Genomic DNA, 27,323 nt, shown 5'->3' with positions numbered 1-27,323 from the left:
TTGATCCTGGGGGGTTTTTTGGAAGAGGATCAGAGAGGAATGGGTCACACTCCACCCAGCTTAAATTCCTGAGCTGAGTCTTTTAGGTGCATCGTCTTGCTAATATAAACCTGTTGTAAGTTTTATCTCACAAAACAATAAGTTTGGAATTGTAGAAAAGATGTATTGTTCCTCCATGCTGACCCTGAATAGCTTACTTTCTATTCAACCCAGTTTAAATTCAGGCAATTCCTGAGTTAGAACATCCAATTTAAGGACAAGTCCTTGATACAAATGTACTACTCCTAAAAATAGTAGATGGCATCCCCCTTCCTCAGGCCGATGAAATGTTAAGCCGGGAAATGCTTTCGGGAACTGCTAAAGTTGTGTGTTTTTAGTATACAGCCTGTTTTTAGAGGTTCCTAAATTGTGCAGCTTCAGCACTTTGTCAGATTGAGAAAGGAGAATGCCATCCACCATTTTTAATAAAAGGCAGTTTGTAAATGCAAGTTATGACTTAAAGGCAACTTTGGATTAAAGACAGAGTTAGGGAATGGAATTCATTCTTAACCACAAATGGGACCAGCAACTTGATCATTAAGGGAAGTGGCTGCTAAGTGAAACTGTGACTGTGCTTGAGTTTTTACTTCAGCTTTCCTTTGCTTTACAGACCTGTGAAGTTTGTAAATGCAAGGATTGGTCATAAAGTGACTTTTTTATCATCTGTAACTGGGAAGGCCACTAAATGAAGCAGCTACTAAACAGAAACTATCTGTAACATTTTTAATGTTATCTGTAGTTTGAGGCCAGAGACTGTTGGAAGGGACATTTTGGGCTATCTGCAGCAACAAGCATAATACTCCTTAGGCAACAAATAGTGACAAGCAGCTTTGGGCCTATATGATATTCAGTGAATTATTTTGAAATGGGTTGCTGCTTCTAAACAATTCCTGGTTTCAGATTCCAGCTCAACGAGATTAATAGCATCTAGTAATGCACAACACAAGCCACAACTCAATCCAGAAATATATACAAATAAGCCAGCAGTGCCGTGAAATGCATTAGCTAAGTCTTAATTAACTTGGTCAGAAGGTTTCTAGAGTGTTCAACACCTCAACACTGTTAATATAGGAAAGATCAGATAATAGCCTGGTTTATATTTGTCATGGCATATCATAACACCAAATTCACTGTTACAACATATTACTCAAGGTACTTGGCCACGTTTACATGACAAATGTCATGGTAACTTTTGCCTTGTCTAAGCTTTATTTGAATGGCTAAACACAATCCAGGAAACAAAAACTGGTTTATTTTTAAACTGCAAACTTCAGTGAAGCAAAATTTTAAGATAACGTAAAAATAATGTCTTGGTTTAAAGTATGGCTTTTGTCTAAAAGTGAAATCCTAATTTATTATTTTTGTCCAAATTTATCACCGAACTATATGTATAAACATAACCAATGATAATTATTACTTTTTCTTCAAATCTATCTTAGATTCCGGAGACAGTGATGTTTACGATGATGTTGAATCCTCTGACTTCCCTCTCCCACCAAAAGAAATTAGGCAAGTTAAAATAACTTAAAAGGTTTTTTGTTTGTTTGTTTTCTTTTGTACAGGGTGGGGGCTGGTTGACTTGCTGTATAAACTAGTAAGTGTCTTTTAAAATACTAAAAATGTGAATCCTGGGCATTATGCTAACAAATAAAAGAAAAAACGAACACCAGGATATAATAAACCAGCCTGTTTAATATAAACAAGCCTGTGGTTAAGAAGAGTCACTAAGCTTTCATCCGGCCAAAAAACTGCCGGCGTCATCAGAGTCAGAATAGCAGGAGATCGGGAAGGCAGCTCATATAGCCTCCTGCCTCTGCGCCCAGCTCCTTGAGCGTGTCATCGGCCTGTTGATTGTGTTAATCCATACTGCACAGAGTTGTTCCGCATCAGGCAAACTGTTTTTGACTCCACTGGTTGTTTTACAATCCTCAAGTGCTCTTTTAGAGCGTGTGCAAGCACTTGGAGGGTGGCTGTCAATCCGTCCCTGCACCCAGTCCCCCTCCCTCCCAGAGCCATTATCCTCCCCCACCCCCAAGGCCGTTGTTGTAATTCCTCCACCCCAGTCCTGCAACAAGCAGCTGTTCTGGCATTCCTGCTCTCTGTCTTCCCCTTCCCTCCCCCTCCTTCCAGATCACCTCAGTGCTTCCGTTCCTGGCTTAGGGCCATTTGGTCCATCATCTCGGTCCATGGGAGTCGTGGTTGTCCCAGCTATAGAGCCATCGTCCCAATTATGTAAAACGCTGTCATCTTCTTCCTTAGAGATCATGCCTGTCTAACAAATAATTTACAGCAAATTAAAAGGTGGTTTTTTTTTTTGTTCGTTTTCTTTTGTTCAGGGTGGGGCTGGTTGACCTGCTGTACAAACTGGTAAATCTAACAAATAATTTACAGTTGTCTATAAATATACCAATGATGGGATTTTTTCTTTTGTCCTAATGTATTATTTTAGCCTTGGGAAAAATATAAAATCTTTGAACTTTGGGAGGGGCAGATCTGATGAACGTGATTCACAGAAGTTTAAGAAGATTGACAAAGAAGAGAAAGATTTTCGAAAAAAATTCAAAGTAAGTATTTGTTTGATTGATTGTAAACATCAATGTGTTAAATAAACAGATAAACAATCTTAAACATATCAATGCAACATATGATCATTATATAATTTCCCAGCTTCACAAGAGCCATAAATACTGACAAGGGATCCAGTTGATGATTCCTAACTATGCATTTTAGTCCCATACCAAACTAGTGAAATGGGTAAAAGTGTTGACCAAGCACTTGGAGATTGTCAGGACTTAGAAGGGGAAGAACAGGCTTAGACTGAATCCCTTCAAGGTGTTTTGTTTATTTTTCTGAGCTGAATTCCAGGAAAAATTTGTTTTTGTGTCTGAAAAAAGGTGGTTTTCAAGCTGGCAGGATCACAGATTGCAGTTGTGGCCAGGGGGATTTTTGTATAGTGACATTTTATTTTTGCAGCAATTGCAACAATTCTGAATGAGGAAGCCCTTTACAGTCACCTATGCCTTACAGTAGTTACTCTGCTTGGATCATAAATCATAAATCAGAAGTTACTTTTTACTCAAAAAGTCCATAAGATGCTTCCATTTTCATTGAATTGAGTGGGGTTCATTTTCTGATAGTAATATTTAGGTTTAGTTAGACTCTTTAAAATCTTAATTCACAAAAGTTTGCCAAAAAGCATTTCAAAAAGTTGCCTTAGAGAATAATTACTCTTCTTTCATTCCCCTGGGAAAAATATGAAAGTAGTATATTTCCCCAGTGTAAACACTGTTAGCAAAGCATTTTGTAGGTCTGATAGCAAGAGGAAGTCATTCAATAGTCTCAGAGGAGTGTTCAAGTCTTGATCCAGAGGAAGTGGAAATCTCTGAAGAACATGATGTGTTGTTTGGTTTGAAATTCTCTGTGAATCAAAAAAAATTAAAAAAAAGGATGCAGCTTTGTAGGGTGTTACTGCATTATGTGTTTCCTCGCTCACCTGTCCACTACATCTGCTCTTCTGAATTTGTAAAACCCAGTACACATAGGACTGGATTACACTACTGATTAATTAAAGAAGTCCTCTGATAAATCAGACTAAAGACTAACTAGCTTAGCTTCTTTTTCCACTTTGGTGAAACAAAAACCTCTGAGAGGGTCACCAGCAGGGTAGGGGGGCATTAGGAACTTTCCACTCATGTTCTTTAGTGACTAGTCTAGAGACTTAAACTGTGTCTCATATTGGAAGTAAAATATTACCATCCTGACTACTAGTTTTAAATAACTTATTCTCCCAGTATCTGTCTAGGCCTCTTTTAAGGCCATCTGACATGGTGGATGTCATCATGTCACACTGTACATTTCACAGCTTCTTCACTCAACGTAAAGAAAAAAAATTCTTTTATCTATCATAAATCACCTGGATAATCACTAGAAGTTTATTCATAATCTCATATTCCTTTTCTGACACTATGTATATTGGGGATATGGTCTTCATTTATGGTCTCCTTTTATCACTTTTTTTTCCTAGTCTAAGAAACCCCAAATGTGCACTGTTTTCTCACAGGGGAATTGTTCTAAAATTCTGATTGTGCCAACACTGTAATGTCCTTTTAGGGAGTGTAACAGTGGTGGGATTCAGCCAGTTTGCACCAGTTTGGCAGAACCGCTAGCTAATTTTTTATTGCCCAGGCCCAGAATGGACTTCTGGAAGCGGCATCCACACAGAACTGGTTGTTCACATATTTGAATCCCACCACTGGAGTGTAATTGTATATAGGAAAAACCTTGGGAGATTGGGCAAAGAGATACTGCCAAGGGAATGATCAAATAAGAGTCAGCATAGCCCACAACCCTCATAGTGGTTGGGACAAGAAGCTCAGAAGAGACCCTTGGACTGTAAATGAGACAGATTGGGGGGGGGGGAGATTCTACTTTCAGACATGAAAGAGTCTATCAATAAAGCTTTACAATAAAGTAGAATTACAGTAGCTCATCTAGTTGTGATTCCTATCTGTTTTACCCTGGGAAGCTAACAGGTACAGTGTACTCTGTGGTTTTAGGAATAGGATGGAGAAGCAACAGATGGGTCACTGACTCACTGCTCAACTGAGATAGTCTTCTGATATAGATCCTATCCAGTCCCTAATAGCTGAACAAAGATCACTCACTATCTAATCAAATCAACTTGTACTGTATCCTTTGAGAGGGGAAGTCAAATAAATATCAGGTAATAGCCTAATCTTCCAACAAGATTACATTTTATTCAACTTATACAAAGCCAAAAGTATAATTTCAATTGATGTTTAACTTTTTTTTCAAATAATACATTTTATTTCCACAGTATGAAGGTGATATTCGAGTTCTGTACACTGCTACCATATCTAAAGCATCATCGCCAAAGAAAAGAGGTTCCAAAGATTTGCAAGTCAAGCCAGGAGAACTGGTTGAGATTATTCAAAATGTGGATGATACTAAAGTGCTTTGTAGGAATGAAGAAGGAAAATGTAAGTACTAACACAGAATGGAAGAAAATAAGTTTTGAAAAGCAGAAGTGGGCATTGTAACTGTCCAAATATTGTTAATGCTTATGGCCAAACATAAGAAATGATGGGATCCAATAACAGTTAAAGGACAATAAAAGTATACAGAATTTTTGTACATTCAAGATCACTGTGGGCCATAGAGGCATTACCAGCAATGGCCATAATGATTTTCAGATTAATTACAGAACATAATTATTATGAACACTGCTGAATATTTTTACTTAATAAATAATATGTCCTTACTAAGCTTCTATTGCTGTTTTTACATTGAGATATATCTATTGATGGCTGAAATCATCTGCAGCAAAACAAACCCCTCCTTTCTAAAAGGAAAAATTGGTTACAGAGAATATTCATCTATATCTAGAGGGAAGGGCTAGGTTCATAGGTCACACTAAGCCACAGCTTGTTTAACCAGGTCTTGTTCATTAAACTAAATTTGGATAGTTTTATTATAACTATAAGTCAAATTTTATAAACTATGTTGATTCAAGGTCAAGCCAAACACATCCCATTATTCACTTAACGTGATTCATAAATCTAGATATTTAAGTGTTTCTTAGCCACAAATTTGGGGAATTGCTAGGTTCTTGGCCAGCACCAGCCTGAATACAGTTCTGAATACTGTGCTAAGAGTAGTAGCTGTTTTGTGTTGAAAGAAATAAATTGGCCTGGGTATGTATGTGAGCATTCCTCTGAGGCCAAATATTAAAGTTAGCAAAGTCAGTTTATAAGAGAAAGTAGATTTATTTAAGGCAATTGTCAAAGTGTGACTGATGGTACTTTTACAGTGGGGTGTGCATATGACTTTAAGCAGAACATTTGCTTGACAGAGACAGAGACTTTTTTTGTTTCCATTACTATATACAAGTAGATTTACAGGAATAAGGGGGGGAGGGTAATAGACCTACTGTATTTACAGTAATGTGTTCGAACTTCCCAGTACAAAGTTTCTTCCTCCTTCCTATCTCTCTAAAGCCTCTAACTTTATATTTTTCCCAGAGCTATTTGCTAGTGACTGCCCATTTCATTCAGTGGTGGGATTCAAATATGTGAACAACCAGTTCTCTGTGTGGATGCCACTTCCAGAAGTCCATTCTGGGTCTGGGCAACAAAAAATTAGCCACCGGTTCTGCCAAAATGGCCCACCACTGATATCATTGCTTAGTTACCAGCGCCCTCCTTTCTCCTCCTCCTGTTTACTGTTAGCTTGTTTGGCAGTTCCTTGATTGTGGTGTTGTTCACTTTTTGATTGTTGGTCTGATGTCTAAGCTTGGAGTTAAGCTATGCTCATCTGGGTGTTGATTACTGGTGGGGAGATGTTTTGGTCTTTTTGTTCCCATTTTGGCTTGTTGATTGTCTCTTTTGCATAGTATGTAGATGTTGTTTATTTCCATGTGTCTAGATTTCATGCATGGATGCTTTGGAACAAAGGGGCAGAAGGAAGATTTTGAGATTAGCAGTCTCAAAAGACAAAAGAGTGGGTAAAGTGAAAGACAAGGGGGCACTGAGTGAATCCCTAACTCTCTGTTTACAACCCAACAGAAGGAATTGAAGAGTCAGTGCCACTAAGTCACACACTTTCAGTATAGTAATAGGAACAGTATAACAGAGTTGGAGGTCTTCTAGTCCAACCCCCTACTCAAGCAGGAGACCCTACACCATTCTGGATAAATGGCTGTCCAGACTTTTCATAAAGACCTCCAGTGATGGAGCACCCACAATTTCTGGAGTATTGTGCTACATGGATAATATCAAGGAGTTAAAAATCAATAAACATACTTGAGCAATGTTAATGAATGCACTCAGGGGCAATCTCCAGAATGCTGACTTGTTCTAGTAAAAGGAAAATAATGAGGCTGCAGAAATTTAGATGCAAAAGGTTTATAGTTCTGAATGAATGAAGCCTCTAGGAGAAAACAAGACAGGTTTGACTTTCGGTTATCTGTAATGCTCTTATCCCTTCATTTTTAACTGACAAAAATGAAAGCTTAATATTAGATACTACACTGTAGCATCTAATGTAACAACATTACCCATTCATCTTGTATGAAATAGAATGATTTTAAAAATGATTTTAAAATGTACCTTAGGGATCCTTATGAGTTGCAAGTCCTATTTCTGTATAAAATATCTTTACTGAAATAATAGATGTTTTGCTACTTATCATTTCTATATGGGGATGGAGGAAATCATAGGATAATAATAAGGCAACCTTTTCTACATTTGGGTCCTCCTGCACAAGTAGATTATGATGCCAAATTCTCCTGCCCAAAACGACCTCCAGAATTTTGGGAGTTGCTATCCAGCCCACCTGGAGAATCCAAAGTTGTCACTAGCAGAGAGAATAACTTTGAGGAACAGGAAGAAAGATTGCTATCAAAACAACGATCAGATTAAAAAAAATCTGAGTTGGGCCAAAACTGTAATCAGAATAAGCGTCTAAGGCTACACACACCTAGTTCTCATGAAGATAAAGGGAGTGAGGAGGGAAGTGCATTCAGACTTTCAAGATTCTGCTACAATAAAAGTAGAATTAGCATGAATGACTTTATCTTCAAGTTCTGACAAAGATTTGGTAAATATTTCATAGGAATATTACATTTTAGTCTTTGTTAGTTTGCCATCTTTGTGTGGTCATGGCTCATTCATAACAGTTTTTCTTTCTACATCTTATCACCTGTCTGATGCATTGGGACTTCAATTCCTAAATCTCTTTCCAGCATGGTGTAAAATACAGGAGTTGTAGTCCGAAAATATTGGGAGGGTAGTAAGTTATGGAAGGGAAACCTTACATGCACCATCTAATGTAGACAAAATATAATTTTGTTTGAATAATTCTTAGAATCCATTAAGGAGCCATGAGATGATGGTATTATGGCCAACTGCCTTTATTCAGCATCCTGCTGAATGAATGGCAATTTTAGCTTGCTTTTCTGAAGGCACCTGGTTCTCATGAATAAGTCTGTTTGTTACCCATCTCTTTCCCCAGGGAGGTATTAAGGATTGGAATTTTAGGAATGCAGACTGCTGCTTGTGTGACCTTACACTTTATTTCTCTACAAAGCCTCAGAAGCTGCCACTATAGCTCTGTTTTTTGCCTATTCCTTTAACTTCAAAACTCTGAACAGTAGGGGATACTCCTAAATCAGGGTAAAATTATATTATTTGCCTTCTGGAATCCAGATATGTAGCCCATCATTCCTCCCTTCAAGGACATCATTCACAAAATGATTTCAGTAAATATGATTGCATGCCAATGTCCTAAAGCAGAATCTGCCAATACTTTTGGTTCTCAGGGAGATTTCCTTTTAATATTTCATTCCTTCTGTGTTTTATCCAACATATCATTACGTGGTCTACCACATTAGAGCATAATCTGTGGGTTTGCAGGAGGTTTGCCAGATTGTGTGAGCCATGCCAAGAGGCTCAAGTGTGGTCTCCTATGTCCCTACCCACCCAAGCTCTGTGACCCACTGTCTGTCACCTGTTTCTATTTCCTCCTCCGATGCATGCTATTCCTGCTTGAAGAAAACTGAAACAAATTATGCTACAGAGTACAACGGATGTGCTGTAGTGGTCAGAGGTATGAAAAGGGGGCTTGGTGAGATGGTAAAGTTCAGGAAGCTAAAGATGGAGGGAAATACAAAGAAGAGAATAATTGCTTCAAAAAAGTTGTTGTATGCTTTAAAGAGTGAGAAAAAGACAGGTGAAGAGAATGTAGTCAAAGAGTGCAAGGAATGGTGAAGATTAAAAACACAAAGAAATGCAAAGCAGCTTTGATGGAAACATTTTGTTCTGGAAGTGAGTGAAAAGGGTTAAGGAAGGAGCCCCTGACAGAATAAATGGAATTCAAAATAAAAGTGGTAACAATTTGGGACTGCAAGTTGGAGGAGGGTAATATTTAGAGGAGTATTTGAGATAGGAGTATGGAGTAAGAATTGATTTAAAACAAATGCTATAATAAATGTGTCCAAGTAAAAACAGATGAAACGGAGTCCTAAATGATCTGTAAAATTGAAAAAATGGTAGTGATGATGTCATCGGAGAAAAGTCAAAATATGGATGTGGCTTGCTTAGGAAGTGGTTGTGTGATTTGTTAGCTACTTCTGTGCCTGATTATTACTCAAAGGGAAAAGAATGAATTCAGGGTGGTTTGTTTGTTAAGAGTGTCTGGGAAGGAGTATGGCAGAATCCTGACTGAAAGAATAAAAGTGGGGCAAATAAACAGCACATGTCAGATTATAATTCTACCAACCATATTTTTGCTTTTCAGTAGAGATATATATGTGTTGAGATATATATATCTGTGTGTATGAGTACTTTTAAAGGGAAAACTGAAGGATTTGGAAAAAATGAGCAACTAGATAACATGTTTGTTTCAAAGGTGCTTTTTCAAGAGGCAACTGGACTTTCTGTGTTTTCTTTGAAGATGTTTCACTTCTCATCCAAGAAGCTTCTTCAGCTCCAAATGGATGGTGGGGAATGGAAAGATTTATGATTATGAAATTAAATCCTTCCATTCCCCATCATCCAGTCAGAGTTGAAGAAGCTTCCTGGATGAGAAGCAAAACATCTTCAAAGAAAAACAAGAAAGTCCAGTTGCCTCTTGAAAAAGCACTTTTGAGACAACTATGACCTGGATGACTGAGAATCTCCATAGACATTTAGATACATGTTTATTTCATTATAGATTATTAACTAAAAAGGGAGAAATAGCTTATCTAAGAGATGTATATGGTAAAATATAAAGTGATAGGATGAAGACAGAATGGATGATGAATCAAAGTAGATGCGAAAGGTTTCAAGAGTAGATTCATCATAGATTTGTACAAAGGAGGAGCTGCATCTATAGTTAATGCAATGATTCCAAATTGACATGTGTGTGGATGACATCATGCAAATAATTGCCCTTACTTACTTATTTCCTGGTGTCTGAGGCAAATATGTCCATTGCACTATTTGCGTGGTACTATGTACATATTGTCATTTGTTTTACCCATTCCCCAAAACTGATGCTTATGCAAAAAGCATTATGCTACTCATAAATTATTTTTTCCCTAATGGTCTATGACAGCCTCCTAATCCTGAACATTCTTTGGCAATATGCCATTGCTGCCATCACATTGCACATCTAGAGAGCCCAGGGTTGGGAAAAGCTGGTATGGGAGTTATTGTTTAAATAGCAGCTGCCCAGAAAGTTGATGTTTTCACCAGGATATCAATCGTGATCTTTTCCCTGATTACTCACAACCACTTTAAACTTACGTATGAACCTAAGTTTCTTTTCTTCCAAATAGTCAATATGTTACACTTGCATTTATTACTGAAGACCCATTGCTTCTGTTTGGAAATATTCTTTTGAAGGTATAATTTGCCACTATTTTTCCTGATACAGAACCATCAGCAACTTTGCCACATTAATGATATTCTAATATATTCTTCTAAGCTAGGAGAAGTTTCACCTGCTAAAATGTTCACTTCTGTGTAAGTTTTGGAAAAGCATGGACATCTGTTGCATCAACCAGTTGTGTTAACTGGTTTCTTTCTGGTTTTATTCCATATTTCTCAGGGAAAAAACAGCCACATTTGATTGTGACTGTGGGAGGAAGTAGTGTATTATGAAAGAAGGAACCTGCAGCAGTGAGGGGGGGGGATGAAGTCCTACATTTACTGGTGTTGTACCTGGTGCTGTGCTGACATAGAAGATAGCAGACTGTTGATAACCCAGTTGTCTCTCAAGCATAAGGAAATCATTGACAGGATGCTATTGGCCAGTGGTGGCAAACCTATGGCATGGGTGCCAGAGGTGGCATTCAGAGCCCTCTCTGTGGGCACGCGCACCATCGCCCCAGTCCTAGGCCTTCAGCTGGGTTTTATAAAACCTTTTCACTTTAGGCCTTCGCCGCCATGTGCAAAATAAAAAAAAAAGGTTCAATCAGTCAATTTCAACTTCTCGTGGGAAAAAAAAAATCTTGCAAAGTTGGAATTGACTGATTGAACTTTTTAGATCCAACCAGTCTGCCATTACCACCGCATCCACGTCTACCCAATGGGCCACACACCCCCAATTGGCCACACCCAGCCAATGGGCCACACCCACCTGGCACCTGATGATGCATCAGTGGGTTTGGGGTTGCAGTTTGGGCACTCGGTCTCTAAAAGGTTCACCATCCCTGCTGTGGGCCCTTTGAGGTCATATCAGGGGACACACTCCAAAAGAAGTAGTGAAAGTGTTTATTGATATAAATTGCAATAATAGAATTGTAAAAGCCTGATGTCTTCCCTACTCCTCTCTCACGTAAAAAAAAAAATTAATGTAGAGCTCCCATAAGTTTCTTTTCATTGTTATCTTCTTTTCCTGGGCTTAAATCATATTTTTGTGAATTGTTGTATACCTCCTCCAAAATCAGCCCTGTGGTTCTTTATGTTTGTTTTCATTTTCATCCTGCCTTTACGATTTTTATAAATAACTCAAGGCAGCGAACATACACAATACTAAGGCAAGTTTGAAAAACATTGCTATAAAGTAATGCTTCTGAAGAAAGGAAAAGTTATTGCCCTTTCTTTGACTTCCGGGAATTGAATTAGCTGTCTATGAATAGAAAACTCTACAAAGTCCCTGAATACATTCTTCTGATAATAAAACAGATTCAACATTCTGTAGGAAAAATAAAAAACAAGAATACCCTATCTTCTCTTACAAATTGTGTGTGTCTGTTAGCTTCTACTGTATTTGAAATTTCATCTGGCAAACAATTCATTACATCATTTCTCTCTGATTTTATTCTGTCTACAGCAGAGGGCAGCAGCTAGCCAACCTTGTCTAATCGCAGAAAAAATAAGGACGATCCTTACTGATTTATTTGAACTATATTTCATTTTTATTTTACACAATTATAGGTAGCATGCCTAATGCTCCTTCCTCTTATTTTCCCACTTTAACCATCCTGAAAAAAATCCCATTTTTTTTTTTTTATGGCTGCCAAGACATAGACATGGACAGATCTCTGTAATCAACAGAAGCTGAGCTCATTCAAGGGTATCTTTAACATATTCATACTTTGTTCTATCTGGACTAGACTTTTAATACAGTGGTTCTGCAGCTGATACATAATGGAAGGAGTCAGATTATGATGAAATTGAAATCTTTGAAGCAGAGAGCTTTTCTTTTGGATTATTAGCAATATCAGAAAATCACTACTATCCAATGCTTCACAAACACAGATTGTCTTGTGGCACTTCAAAATCTAATCCATTTTATTTTATTATCATTTAGATGTTTGTGCACTATAGTATTTTGTTGGATATGTGGCATATGGTCTTGACAGAGAAACATTTTGTATGTATAGTTTTTGACAGTAGGGAAAAGAAGAGAAAATGTATAATAGTAAGAAGATGGTCAAGGATAAAATTATTCTGGAGATAGTCGTTATATAGAGAGAAGATAACAATGAAAATTCTTTTTTGGTAGGTTAGCCAAGTGCAACAAATATACAGTACATACTGTCCAAATACAATAAATAAATTATCATTTGAGCTTTTTGTTTTGAGAAGGTAGATTTATTGTTGCAAAATGGGATGGACAGAAGAGGGAGATTGTTTAATTCAGGTGAAAATCATTATAAGTCTCAACACCATACCATAACTTGTTATAAAATGTCACAAACTAGTTACATGTTTATTGAAATAACGTTAGTATTATATCTAGCTTCTCTTTGAGATACTCCACTCCTCACCTTTCCCCTTATCTTTTCCCTTCTCCCTTCCTCTCTCCTCTCCACCCTTATCCAGTGTCTTTTACAAGTTGAAAATTGATGATTTTCTCTAAATGTTTTGCTTATAGCAAGGATAATTTTTAGATGAGAGCGAAAAGAAGGGTAGAATACCCTAGATGTGAGCTCATTTCCCCATGAGGGTCATAGAGAATTTGCAATCCTTCAGTTAAGGGGAAGTAGTTCTGCCTTAACATGAATGACAGGAACTCCAGTTTCAAAGGCCAAGGGGGAAACTGTTTTATCAAACTTGGAATGTTTGCCTTGCAGTTTTTAAATCTATCTATGAGGACAGGAAGTTTGGATTTTTTTTCGCATATGAGAAACTCACCCTCCAAGGCTACATCAAATAAGCACAATTAATTGTTGAATTATGTACCATCGAGTTGTTTTGACTCCTAGTGACCACACAGATAGCTTTTCTCCAGGATGATCTCTCCTAACATGGTCCTTCAACTCTTCCAGTGATGCACGCATTGCTATTTAATTGATTCCATCCACCTTGCTGCTGGTCATGCTCTTCTTCTCTTTCTTCCCAGCTTTCCCAGCACTTAAGCCTTCTTCAGACAGTAGGTTTTTGGATATTGTGTGAGAAGTATGATAATTTGAACCTGGTCATTTGTATCTTGAGTAGGTTTATTTGTTTGAGGATCCATTTCTTTGTTTCCTTGGCTGTCCATGGAATTTTTAGGCATCTTCTCCAACACTGACATTCAAATCATCAAAATTCTTTTTCTCCCACTTCTTCAAATTTTTCACTTCTATAGCGTGTCATAGGCAACGTCTATGGTTCTGATCTTCATAGACATATCACCACATTTGAATATCTTTTCCTAGGTCTTCATGGATGTTCTATCAAGTGCTAATCTGAAATATATTTCTTGACTTCATACTACTTTACTGTTGATGATTGAGTCTAAAAATCAGAAGCTATCTGGATAATAAATAAGCCCAATATAGTTTTTTTTTAAAGCCAGTTTGAATGTTTTGGAAAAAATAGAGTGTTCCCAAGGTTTTCTAAAGCATGCAAACAAGATTCTATTGTTGTTTGCACTATAATGCTGGCAAAGGGACACAATTCTATCTTCATGATGCAATCTTATAAGAAGACAGATATATGTGCAGATGATTAATAAACACATATATTCTGCAATACACAGGTACTTCCACAAAGCAGTGTACTTCCCTTTGTATTTTCCATGATGTTGTCTTCAAACAAAAGGATGAAAAAGGGATCAGAAAAGATGGTGCGGGGACAGTCAGTGCACCCTGCCTTTCCTTCCTAGCTATAAGGCTTTCATCATGAGAAGTAAAAACCCTGGATCATTACATGGATCAGCCAAGCTGTCTTTTTCTCAGCTTCAAGAACAACGGCAGAAAGGCATTATATGTAGTCCTCAACTTACAACCATAATTCAGCCCTTATGGTCAGAAGTTCTTGCAGACATAAACTGAGGCATCACATAACTGAAGCCATTTTTTTATATTATTTTGTGGCAGTTGTTAAGTGAATCAATTTTTTCCAATGGGTATTTTTTGCTGGAAAAAGGAAGTAAATGTCGGAAACCAGCAGAAAATGTTGCAAATCACAATCATATGACCATGAGATAATGCAAACTATTGTAAATGTGATCATATGACTCCAGGGACGTGTGCAGCTATCGCAACTTCAAAAATAGGTTGTAAGTAGTTGGGGAGGGAATCTGTTATACCTTTAGTCATTAAGCGATCAGTTGTAAGTCAAGGACTACCTGTATGATATCTTGGCTTTGGTAGCTGGAGCTGGGGGGCGGGGAGGAAAGTGCAGGTTTTGGAAAATGAGATCAGGCAAGAATTCATGCCCCATAGGCATCACATACTTTGAAGCTCTAGTGGAAATGTTACAAACATGATCTCATTATGTTGTCCCTGTATGACATCAGCCCTAAATATTCCTCCCTTCCTATACTTTCACTCTCCAGAAGACTAGGGAGGACCCGTTCTAAAACACTTCCCACACCCCTTTTCCTTCTGTGGGCTTAGATACTTTTTGCATGATGGTTGTCTCGGCTGCAGCTCTTCATCCCATTTCCCAAGGACATTTCCGCATACCCTAATAGGCAGTTATGGCGTCATCTCCTGTCTAAGAGGTTTCCTAGCAGGTCTTCCAAGGAGGAGGGAGCTTTGTCATGTGTTTAATTCCCAATCATAGGCACCACTATGCGGATAACTAGACAAAGGAAGGATAAGGAAGGTGTGTGTTTTGTTGAAGGATCTGTGACAATCCACTTGTGAGGCAGTGATTTTCACTCCTTCTCGGAGTTCTGAGATTGGTAAAAATGAATGTTTATGGGTTATCTTCAAACTGCTTTTGTGGAGTTGGAAAATGGAAGCAATGGTGAAACTGAAGCATATTTGGTAAAGAGCAGCTTGTCTCTATGATTTTAGTGGATCATCACTGAGTTTGGATGTGAGAAAAAGCCTTTTGTCTGATGTCTATGCATGACTGTAAAATAATGTTCTATAATGTGTGGAACTGACTGATTTTTTTTATCCTATGGATGGACAATTTGTCATCATACAGCATACTCTTCATTGAACAAAAATGCCAATATATCTCATATGATCTAGATGGTACTCAAAGATAACAAATAGTATTTTTGCACTAGAGTTTTCTTCTGTCTAGTTTCTCTTAGCTGAGATGTCAGTTTAAGTTGAAAATAATTATGTATATATGATTTGATTTTTCAGATGGCTATGTCCAAAGAAGCTGCCTAGTGCATGAGTAAGTGCAATAATTTCATAGTAAATCTTTCTGTGTCTCTCAGATTGGTCAAAGGATAGTTTTAAAATGTTTATATTTGGGAGGGGAATAGTAAAAAACTATATAATGCTTCTTCTCAATTCTTAATATATGTAAAGCAACTAAATTCATATTTTCTCTTTCTAAATTTACAGTGATGAAGAAATATATGATGATATTGCAGATGGTAAGATATACAATATAAGTAAAATGGAATTCTAATGATTAAGAATGAAGGCAACTGAAATATTTTTCTATAAGTTTGTTTTTAATTATAAGGATAAGAAGTTTTTATCCAAACCGATTTTTTTTTTCATTTTTCATTCTTTCATAGATTTATATGACAATGATTAGCTCCAGGCCTCATCTTGGCACAGTCTTCACCTTCTCTGATTGGTGGATACAAGAAAGAAAATTATTACTCAGACTTAGGATTTATGTGTATGTACAAAAGATTTGGTTAAACTATCCCATCAGTTTCTGGACTGTGAAGCAGGTTTTAGCACAGAACCATGATAATGTTACACAAATATGCTCTTGATTTGCAACCATCAGCCAAATCTTCAAATTGGGACATTATTAAATAAATATTGGGTGTGGGATAACTTATAGCTTTCTTTTGCAAATTCCTCAACACAATCCAGAATATTCTATTTAGCATGCTACAGATTAAATCAGCAACCCTTATTTGCATTTATAATACTCCTTCTCATATTCATCAATGCACTTTGAAAAGATCCCAGTGTGCCCATAGACATGATACCTGTACTTCATCTGTTTTGTGTTATTTTTACCTACTCATCATACCACAGAACTATAGAATTGGAAGCAGCCAGCTAATTGAACCTGCTATTGAACTTTTTGTAATATTCAGGCAAAATCTCCCTTCCTATAACTCAGAAATGGGCAACCAATATTCTGCAGTTGGAAATACTCGATATGTGGATAAAAATGCCAAATCCAATCTAAATATCTTGACCATACCACAAATCATAATAAACAACTTCCATTGGATAAGGAAAATGTGAATGAAACAGTCTTGGTCATTTTTGTTTTGTATGCCTTGCCTGCAAGGGCATTGGATATATACATGTTAACATGTTAAAAAAAAAAAATCTGAGAAGTAATACAGGCTCCAGTGAGACACCAAACTAGTTCCAGAGTGATCCATCTAATGTCTACAGGAAGTGTTCCAGCAAAGATATCATGGCCTAAAGACATGTTTATGTACTTCAGAAATTAACTTGAAGAAATAATTCTGTATTTGACATAGGAAGTGGACTCATCATGATTAGTTAATATTTTTAATCTCCACATTTTTATAATCTTTTTTCAAAGTATGTTCATGGCAATTACTGCATTTGTGGTAGTAATTCTCCACCTCCTTTTTGTTTTTTTAAAAAAGAAAATTGCTACCACAAATAGTAGTAATTAAAAAACAAGTTTTATCCCTTCTGAATTTCCCGATTTTTCCAGATATATTTGGGCTCGTGTATCATGTTAACCTTTTACTTCTCAGTCGTAAATCTTCAAACATAATATTTTCTGAGGGGGAAAAAAAGATGCTCTGACCTTTCAATAATGTTAGCTACTCTTTTAAGGGCCTTTTTCAGTAGAACAATTCTATTTTAAAGAATAATGCACAATATTCTAAAAGAATTCATCCCATAACTTTTCTTAAAGGCATTATCATATTGTCCTTGCATTTTACTTCATCTTTCTTAATGCCCCCAAAAATAGAATTGGCTTTTTTGACAACAGCTATACAAATGAGCCATACATATTTTAATCTAGTATTCAATATATTTTGGAACTTTGAATTAAATAAACCATGATTAAGTTATTCACAGCAATCAATGACTATTGTCTACTTATCTGGCAATAATGTGGGGTGCTATGAATTGTGCTTCACATATATCTTGACGACCACAAATTCTCTTTCTCAATCTTATTTGGTCAGTTATATTAGTATATACTGTATGTATATAATTCTAATAAATAAATAGTTATCTCCTTCCTTCACCATTAAGGGAATTGTATAGTTGTAGAGCACTGTCACACTAAGAATTTGTACCACTTCAGGACCAGCTCCAGACCTAGCTGATTTCATACCATCATCTAGTTTGGGAAAATGAGTCAAGGTATTTCTGATTTTGCTCTGTTTTTCTTGAAATTATTGAAAAACTGGCACGGTATTCTTCAAATTGATACATCACTACAAACCTAACAGTGATTCTGTTTTTGCATCTGTCTCCTGAATTCAAGCCAGTCGTAAAGTATTCCTCTACCCTATCCCTGAAGAAGTTCAGCATCCTGTTCCTGGAGTTGGTCTCTTCCTTTATGTTTAAAATATATTTTAGAACTTTTTTTTCTTGACTGTCCAAGTCTTTCTACTACTTGGGAAAGTACCCAAAATTGCCAGCATTATGATTATTGTACCCCATAGATGATTTTAAAATGTAATAGAGGAATGGCAGTAAAACACATGAGAAACTCTGGAGAAAGTTCAGTGCTTTTATGTTTTTAATCAACATTCCTTCATATAACTGCCCACAATAGCAAATCTCCACAAAATGGAGATAAATATATGTATGAAAAACACAAACGGGGAGAATGTATTTTTTATGTGAAGCTGAAGCTCAAAGGTTATTTGTCATTCTGCAACCAGACAGCTGAGGAAATGGGATGGTTGTTGATGATACCCTTTGCACTCTCTCGAATACTCTTAGTAAGCTAAAGGAAAAGGCACTAATTGCATTGTGGTGTATTGATGTGTTCTCTACATTCTAAAGTCAGCAAAAGCAAAGATGAAGGTTGGATTCAAAATGATTTCTGAGGGATTTGGAACTGAAAATAGTTGTACAAAGAAATGCCTTCTCCATATTATTTATTTTCTTCCACAAAATCTCCTTTTTCTCTTTCTTCCTTATATACACATGCTTATATGATTTTTCTAAAAGAGATAGCATAACAGCCAGTAGAGTCTACTTAATTCCCTTTAAAAGAGTGCCATTAGTCTGTACCATTCCTTATACTTGTATGTAAATATCAAATCTAGAATAATCATTTAGTTAGGGTAGTAAGAATGTCGCTTTTGAATTCTTAATGATACATTATTCCTGTGGATTTGTTTTCAATTTGTAAGTAAGAGAGAGAATTTTGCTTCTCATCACTACTCTTCCTCTTGTTTTCTCACTTGTTTCCTAAAAATAGAAATTCAGATCCAACAATTTCTACAAAGAAAAAATTAACTCAAGCTTCTCTTCAACCTCATTTTCTTCCTGTTTTAGTTTTCTTATCTTCTAACATCTAACTGGTTTTCTTGTAAGTTACTTGCTTTTGATCTATTTAAATGTCTTAGGGTTATTGGCAACATACTTCTTACTTTCTCTAATTTCTCTTCATTTTCAATTGGACAAGACTTCTAGTTTTTTTCAAGGGGCAAACAAGAGACACATTTCTAAGAACAGAAAAGCTGCAGGATATAGGGACTAAAAGCAAACAAATATATTCCACATGTCTTGTCAAACCATTCTAGATGGCCCTTGTTTCAGCAAAACATAATCCAGAACAGCATTTGTTGTTATGGGGTTTAAGATGAAAGAAAAGTAATCCCAGTAATTATGTGGGGAGTAAAATAAGGCTGGCATGTGTCAGTTCCTCTTTCCCCTCAACAGCTCCCAGCACAGCAGATTGTAAAGAATGAAGCTGGCAACGCAAGAACCAGCATAGAGAGAACTCCTGTGACCCCACTGAACAGATGCTTCCAAATCTGAGAATTGTGAAGAAAACAGCCAGAATTATCTAGACTTGCAATGGAGACCTAGAGTTTCAAGCAGAGTGCTTTCATTTCTGCATATTGCAGTGGGCATATTCTGTATATATAGATCAGTGATGGCGACCTTTTAGAGACCCAGTGCCCAAACTGCAACCCCAAACCCACTTATGCATTGTCGGGTGACGGATGGGTGTGGCCCATTGGATGGGTGTGGCCCATTGGGTGGGCATGACTGTGGTGGTAACGGCAAACTGGATGGGACTAAAAAGTTCAATCAATCAATTCCAACTTTGCAAGATCTTCTTTTTCCTGCGAGGTTGAAATTGACTCATTGAACCTTTTTTTTTTTTGCACACGGTGGTGGAGGCCTAAAGCGAAAAAGTTTTATAAAACCCAGCTGAAGGCCTAGGACTGGGGCGATGGTGCACATGCCCACAGAGAGGGCTCTGAGTGCCGCCTCTGGCACCCATGCCATAGGTTTGCCACCACTGATATAGATTCATTCTTATTTGCAATAAAGCCATGTCATGTCAAGAGTTTCTGCATTAAGCAGATTCCTAACCATGGTGTTCAGTATCTGAAGACCTGAGATTTATTGGTGTGTCTGACATGAAGATTGACATCTGACTTGCCCATCCATCTCAAAATTTCCAGCACCAAACCTGTTTCCTCCACTCTGTCTGCCAATGTCCCAAAACAGTAAACAATACAACCCTCTGGCTTGCAACCTTCCCTAACACGAACATGTTAGTCCATACACCGAAAAGAACAGTCCCATTTCTGTCTGAACATGACCCATCCAAAACTATTCAATTCACTGATCAATGCATTCATTGGTATACCCAATAGTGATTGTTTCTAAAATAAAATATAGCATATACAAATAATTACACAAAGACCAACAATAACCCACTCTTCCTCTTTCCATTTCATCTATCCAACCCTTCTGGTAAAGATAAATGATTAAGCACTTGGAGAGATTAGATATAGGACTGGTGACTGGATGGCCTCTTGTGTTATAGAATGTAGACTAAAATATTTCACCATGTATTTCAGTTTTCTACAGGTAGTCCTTCACTTACAATTCATTTAGTGACTGATCACAGTTACAATGGCAGTGAAAAATGTGACTTGAGTTTTTCAGTTATGATCTTTGTAGCATCCCCATGATCATGTGATCAAAATTCAGATGCTTGGCAAATGATTCATATTTATGACCTTTGCTGTGTCCCAAGATCATGCGATCATCTTTTGTGACTTTCTGACAATGGGGAAGCCAGATTCACTTAACAACCGGGTTACTAACTTATCAACTGCAGTCATTCACTTAACAAGTGATGCAAGAAAGATTGTAAAATGGGTCAAAATTCACTTAACAAATGTTTCACTTAGCAACAGAAATTTTGGGCTCAATTGTGGTCGTACATTGAGGACTACCTATATGATCATTCATTTAATTTCTGCTCAATGGTGCTGAAAAAAAGTGACTAGTCCTCGCTCTTATACCCATTGCGCCCTCCCCAGTCACATGATCAAAATTTGAGCACTTGGCAACCAGCATATATTTAGGATGGTTGCAGTCTCAGCATCATGTGATCGCCATTTGTGACCTTCCCAGCAGCTTCCGATAAATTCCATGAGGGAATCTGGATTTGCTTAGCAACCACTTAACTGTGGCAAAAAAGGTCATAAAATCAGGCACGATTCACTTGGTTTAGCAATGGAAATTTTTGTGTCCATTGTGGTTTTAAGTTAAGGCCTACCTGTATACATGTTTCTAGTCTGGCATCTTTTTGAAAATATTAGTAAAAGGGATTTCCATCTAATAATTCTCTGACAGTCTCCCTGCAAAGAATCCTTTTTAAACAGGGAGGGGGACCATTTTAACAGAAAAAGTATGGAAGTGCCTATATACACACAGCCTGGTACAATGTTTAGAGACAGCATTGATTACAGGAGAATACTAGAGAATATTAGACTTCATCTTCGGATCCACAAGGTTATTGATCATAGGACAATCCTACATAGTTCATGGATCCTGATGCATAAATGGCTCCATCCTGCATAGCTGTTTCCAAGCTATACAAATACAGATGTGAAAATCTTTAGCATGACAGATAGAATATGACTTCCATAGAGAATTAATGAGTTATTTGATAAAGTTATAATGGCAATTTCTTTTTTAAAAAAATTGAACAAGTCAATGTAATTTATGCATTTTTAAAAACATTTTCTTTTGTGTTCAGATTCTATCCTTGGAACTCTTGACGTAATTATAGTAGCATGTTGCTATGGCGTCCAGAAGTTTGGAATTATACATTATATTATGTTTTTATTCTTTGTAAATTTTGTTCTTAAACTTGTTCTGAAAAAAATAAAAGATTTCAAGTTTTCTATATGGTTTGCTGTTTCTCATATTTCTTCATTTCAAATGTCTTCATACTTTTAAAATAGGTACCACAACTATCATTGCCACTAAAGAGTTATCAACCTGGTTTTTACTACCCGTGTTTCCCCAAAAATAAACCTCACCCCAAAAAAAAGACCTACCGATTTGTGGGGGTAGGTCTAACATAAGCCCTACTCCAAAAATAAGCCCTAATTAGGGTCCTGCCCATTCCGTCCCACCTGGCTGCAGCAATGGGGAAGGAGACCGCACAGCACATTGCACTGCTGCCGCCATGAGGCAAGACAGGTTGGGGAAGGGTGGAGCTGCCCCACACACCCTGCATATGCTTCCTTCAGGCCCCCTTCCTTGCTCCCTTTCACTCCCCTCCCAAGCCTGACTACCATGCTACCGTACGGAGGATGGGCAGGGTAGGCCTGGTTGTCCTCCACCGTTTTGGAGCCAGGGGGGGAATGACAGCAAAAGACTCCACTGTGGCCAGAGGGGCTTTCTTCACACTCCACCCCACAGATCACCTGCCTGGTGGCAGCCGCCCCTTTCTCCTCCTACTCTCTGTGGCTTGCGCCATGATCAGGTGACACAAGCCTCTTCTGCTGCCTCCCTCCGCCATCGCCCCGCATCTCCCTTCTTCGTTCTTGAAATGGCAGCCCCATTTCCTACCGCTTTTCCTCCCAGCGCTGCTATAGAGCTTGGCACACCATCACCCAGCTCCTCCCTCTTCCCAAAAGAAAAAAAATTCAACCCTCACCTGATTTCCAGCTCTGGCGCGTTTTTCTCCTGCTGCAGGGAAATGGAGTTCATGAGATTAAAAATAGTTCAGTTAGACCTTCCAACTTTTTTTTTTCTGCAAGAAGTTGGAAGGTCTGACTGAACTTTATAGAATACCTTCCCCTTGAAAGAATGGATAGCCCCGATCTAACTATCAGTCTTGCAACGAGATGGGTGGAAAATAAATTTAATAGATAATATGATGATGTTATCCATTCACTCATGTTCAACTCTTAGCATTTCTTTGATAGTATTCTGCCACTGTGTTCTCTGGAGGCCTGGTTTCCTTTTACAATAATAATATTTATATCACATTCAAGTCTTCAAGATTGAGGCAGGCTATAACTATTGGAAGATAAATAAGTGATAATCAGAGACAAAGAGATTGGCTGCAAGTTGTACTAATGAGCTCATACATTCAATAGGTTAACATATTCTACTAATTTAATTGTAGCTTGTCTGTTTGCTTAACAAGGTGTACACTTTGTACAATCTAAGCCACTATGGTTTGTTTAATTAACAATTATTTAAAAAGTGTGGCTAGATGATATATATACCGCTTACATTTCTCTCCCTCCCCACCTCTCCACACAAGCACACAGAAGAACCCATTTTACTGCATGAATTCTGGATGTTACACACACAAAAAGTTCATTATTGTAGTTAAGGCGAAATTATACAGTGTAAACAGGAAGCATTTGACATTTTTCAAAGAAAAACCAGTCATTTTTCAGAGTAAAACCACACTCTTAAATATGAGAAACTTTACATTTAAAAGTTATTATCAGTACTGTTTTTGTTTTTAAAAATACCACTTTCTTAGCATATTTAGGCAGCTGATAAATTTTTTTCTAAAAAAGTTGTTAAACTCAATTACCGATTTTTCATGTCTTAAATTGTAATATTCATACAGCTCTAGATAAATGGATTCCAATCCTATCCAGCACATGGCACGGATCTAAAATCAGAGAGAAAATAGAGTTCATCCTTCAGCGTGACATGTCTTGAGAATATCTTTTTTAAAAAATCTAGAAACTACCAATCTAACTAGTTTGGTAGTTTTTCTTCAGTTAACTTCAGATTATGAGGTTTGGTGGTAGGTGTGGTGAGACATTGATAAGTTGACATTTTTGCAGATCCAAAAAGTTTCACCTCTGTTATGGGGCTCACTCTTTGTAAAATTGTACAAAATACAAATGGAACATCACAATGCCATCTTGTGCTTTACAATAACTCCTATATGTCTATGGAGATTCTCAATCATCCAGGTCATGATTGTCCCAAAGGTGCTTTTTAAAAAAGTCAACAGGACTTTCTTGGTTTTTCCTTGAATATGTTTTCTTCTTATCCAAGAAGCTGCTTCACCTCTGACCAGTTCAGTTCAGTCAGTCAGTTCAGTTCAGAACAATGCCCACCCAGTAGGCCACACCCATTCCATCCACACCCATCAGTGGCCACACCCACCTTAGCCACACACCCCGCTCCCCCCCCCCGAGTAACCGCAATGATGGTACGGCCCTCAATGAAATTGAGTTTGATACACCTGCACTAGGAGTTGTATCAGGAATGAAGGAGATCCAGCTTCAAGTTTCCTCCATGCCCTCCAAATCACTTTAACTATGTCGACTCTCTTGGATAAAATGTGAAGCTCTCATCTATGTCAGGGCTTTTCAACCTTTTCACCCATTGTACCATTTTTAGGATATGCAGCATCTGAGTACCACCAGTCGCCTAGCAAGGTGTCAAAAACTTGATAACCAAAAAAAAAAGGAAAAAAGTGATAAAGTACAGGTAGTTCTTGACTTACAACAGTTCGCTTAATGACCTTTCAAAGTTACAATGGCACTGAAAAAAGTGCCCCCCAAGCCACAGCCAAGCAAGACACCTGCCTGCCTGCCCAGCGGCGCTCTTCCTCCTGTCTGAGGTTTTCGTTGTTGTGAGCATTTCTGTTGAGGATTGACAGCAGGGGTGGGGTGGGGTGTTTTTATTCCCCCCGTCTGTTGGGTGGTTGTAGCAGGTTTTGGTCACTTCACAAGACCCTGGGACACAGTGACCGACATAAATATGAATCAGTTGCTAAGCATCTGAATGTAAATCACAAGACCCTGGAGATGCTGCAACATTCCAGCTGATCGGCACTTCTTCTGGGCTCAGCAGAAGCACCAGGATCAGTGCTGCTTTCCAGCTGATTGGTGCTTCTTCAGGGCTCGGCAGAAGCACCAGGATCAGCACCGAGCTCCATCTGGAGCCTGGCGCTGATCCTGGCGCTTCCACTGAGCCCTGACAGCCCTGCAGCTCCAGCCATCTCTCGATCAAGCTTGTGAGGTGCTACCACTGGTTCAGCTCATTCCCCTCCCCCACTACTTTTCTAGGAGGGTCACATACCACCTGCCAGGTGCCAATGTACCACAGGTGGTACCCATACCACTGGTTGAAAAACCCTGATCTATGTCATTTGGAGCTTCCAGACAAGAGGCAAAATAAATATCTTTGTGTGGGAGAACATATGGGAAGCATTATTCAGTCATTTAAATCAAATGAGATTCGTTCCCCCATTGTTTTGAATATCCAAATAACCCTCATACACTTCTTAGCACAAGTTATTGGTCTCTTGGAATGAAGGCCAGTGGAGAAAAGATAAAGGTAGTCCTCACATAACAGGAGCAGTTGCAATTTCCATCACTAAGCAACACAGTTGCAAAGCATGTCATGTGACTGTTCTCCTTAACAATGAAAATGTTGGCATTTTTGATTACCATTGTTAAACAAACCACCCTGGGTTGTTAAGAGAGGACTTCCCTAATTTGCAACCTTTTTGCCAGGTTCCCATTGACTGTTTGTAGGAAGCCAGCAGAAAACATCACCTATAGCAAGGATGTCAAACTCCCAACGTCACATGACGTGTCACAACATATCACAACTTTTTCTCCATTGCTGGCAATGGGGTGGGCACAGTATCAGCATGACACATCCGGCTGGCAGTTTGACACCCCTGACTATGGTGACCATGAGATGTTATATCATCAATTGCAAGCTACAATATGGCTGTAAGCCACATTGGCCATAACTATCATTGCCCCTAACCGTAACACACATACCATCCTCCACTGTCTCCCTGAATTTGCGCAAACCCATATTCACTGCTTCACTCACAGTCTAACCATCTCATCCTCTGCTGTCCCCTTCTCCTTTAGCCTTCAGTCTTTCCCAACATCAAGGTCTTTTCCAGTGAGTCCTCATTTGGTGGCCAAAGTACTTGAGCATCAGCTTCAGTATCTGTCCTTCTGAAGAAACAAACATACATTCATATACACCAGTGGTTCTCAACCTTTTTAATGCCACGACCCCCAACCAGTCATAAGTCGAGGACTACTCAACCAGTCATAAGTCAAGCACTACTCAACTGATGCAGCACAGTTTGCAGAATGGGACTTTTGGCGGGCTCAGCAGGGCAGAGACAGCCTGGACAATTCCTATTGGCTTTTGAAAGCCAATAGAATTAGACTCTATTCAAGAGAGTATATTCTATTGGCTTTCAAAAGCCAATGGAATAAAAGGGAGTAGCATAGATAAGGAAAAGGGGAAAAAAATGACGGACTGCGTTATTTGGCAACCCTGTGAAATGGTCGTTCGACCCCAAATGGGGTCCTGATCCACAGGTTGAGAACCACTGATATACACAAAAAACAGACTCTCTCTCTCTCCAGTATTTACCTAAACATAAGGATTTGCAGTGACTGGAAGCCACTAATAGAAAATAAATGGATACATGGAGATGTTTAAGCTATCCACGTGCACGCACACCTAATTCCACCTATAAGTAGTAAATAAGGTGACGCGGGCCCTGCCACCTGGCTAAAGGAGGCGCGGCTGAACTGCTGTTTCCCCGTTCCCTCTTGCCCCTTCCAGGCATCGCTGAGCGCGGACGGGTCCTTTCCGCCCGCCGGCAGCCCCCATCGCTGCCGCCCCTCCCTGCTCAGACTGCCGGGCTGAGCGCGTCCGGCGGGCGAAGTCAAGCGGCGTCTCCTCCGCCCGCTCTCGCGAGATCGGGAAAGGTTTCCGGTGTTGTGACTGCGGGAGCGTAAACATGGCGGTGAGTCTCCGCGCCCGCTCGCTGAGGCACCTCCGCATCCGAGGTGAGAAGAACCTGGGCTAGGCCCAGACCGTGAGAGGCGGGCGGGCGGGAAGGGAGCGGCGTGTCTCCGAACTCCTCGTCCTCTCTCCTGCCTCAACCCCGCTGCGGCTTCCATCACTAACTGAAGCTCCTGCTCTTGTTTCTCCTTTCTCCCCTCCAGGCCGGAACGACAGCGGCGAGGAGAACGTCCCTCTCGATCTCACCCGAGGTAACGGAGGCCCTGCCGAAAGCCAAATCGGGCCGAGAACAAACCCCCTCCCCTGCCGCCGCCTCTTGGGTTGCCGGCTCCTAGTTTCAGAATGGGAGTGAATGGAGTCTGGGGCCGAGGGTGGGGTCCTCCGTGGGGAGAAGGAAGGGTCGCCTAAGAGCAGTGGCTAGCCGCTTCTCCGTTTCTCGAAGCGGCTCCCTTTGGAGATGGAAAGGTTGCCAATACACAACCACCTCCTCCCTTATTTAAAACTAAGCTTGTTTGGAATGGTTGGATGGTTGAATGGTTGGACAACCCCCCCCCCACCTCCTTCCTCCTCCCTTATTTAAAAACTAAGCTTGGTTGGAATGGTTCACTTCCCTGTGAGTAATATTTCATTCAGCCTGGTTGCG

At 38.9% G+C, this 27,323-nt stretch overlaps 2 protein-coding genes and 1 long non-coding RNA gene across 7 annotated transcripts in view; 2 read left to right on the top strand and 1 right to left on the bottom strand.

Annotated features, from left to right (window-relative positions):
- FYB1 (FYN binding protein 1) overlaps positions 1–19,646 on the top strand; it is a 69,570-nt gene extending 49,924 nt beyond the window's left edge. For both annotated transcript variants that reach the window (XM_039347945.1, XM_039347946.1), the window contains 6 exons: positions 1,479–1,548; positions 2,489–2,603; positions 4,877–5,039; positions 15,584–15,617; positions 15,791–15,822; positions 15,970–19,646. In XM_039347945.1, coding sequence (XP_039203879.1) covers positions 1,479–1,548; positions 2,489–2,603; positions 4,877–5,039; positions 15,584–15,617; positions 15,791–15,822; positions 15,970–15,989 — 434 coding nt within the window. In that variant the 3' untranslated portion in view covers positions 15,990–19,646. The remainder of the gene's footprint in view (positions 1–1,478; positions 1,549–2,488; positions 2,604–4,876; positions 5,040–15,583; positions 15,618–15,790; positions 15,823–15,969) is intronic.
- Positions 19,647–20,779: 1,133 nt separating this feature from the next.
- Positions 20,780–25,979, bottom strand: LOC120310036. The gene is made up of 4 exons (XR_005557250.1): positions 25,742–25,979; positions 23,466–23,546; positions 22,569–22,600; positions 20,780–21,778 (listed from the first exon to the last, which is right to left on the bottom strand). It is a non-coding gene; the product is annotated as an uncharacterized LOC120310036 (long non-coding RNA).
- A 639-nt stretch (positions 25,980–26,618) lies between these two features.
- The window catches only part of RICTOR (RPTOR independent companion of MTOR complex 2), a 62,962-nt gene continuing 62,257 nt past the window's right edge, over positions 26,619–27,323 (top strand). For all 4 annotated transcript variants that reach the window (XM_039347944.1, XM_039347943.1, XM_039347942.1 and 1 more), the window contains exons 1-2: positions 26,619–26,724; positions 26,884–26,931. In XM_039347944.1, the coding sequence (XP_039203878.1) occupies positions 26,676–26,724; positions 26,884–26,931 (97 nt within the window). In that variant the 5' untranslated portion in view covers positions 26,619–26,675. The remainder of the gene's footprint in view (positions 26,725–26,883; positions 26,932–27,323) is intronic.

Source organism: Crotalus tigris, unplaced genomic scaffold, assembly GCF_016545835.1.
Source record: "Crotalus tigris isolate CLP2741 ecotype Arizona unplaced genomic scaffold, ASM1654583v1 scf7180000018103.2265978, whole genome shotgun sequence".
Classification (NCBI taxonomy): domain Eukaryota; kingdom Metazoa; phylum Chordata; class Lepidosauria; order Squamata; family Viperidae; genus Crotalus; species Crotalus tigris.
This window is presented reverse-complemented; position numbering and strand designations above follow the sequence as displayed.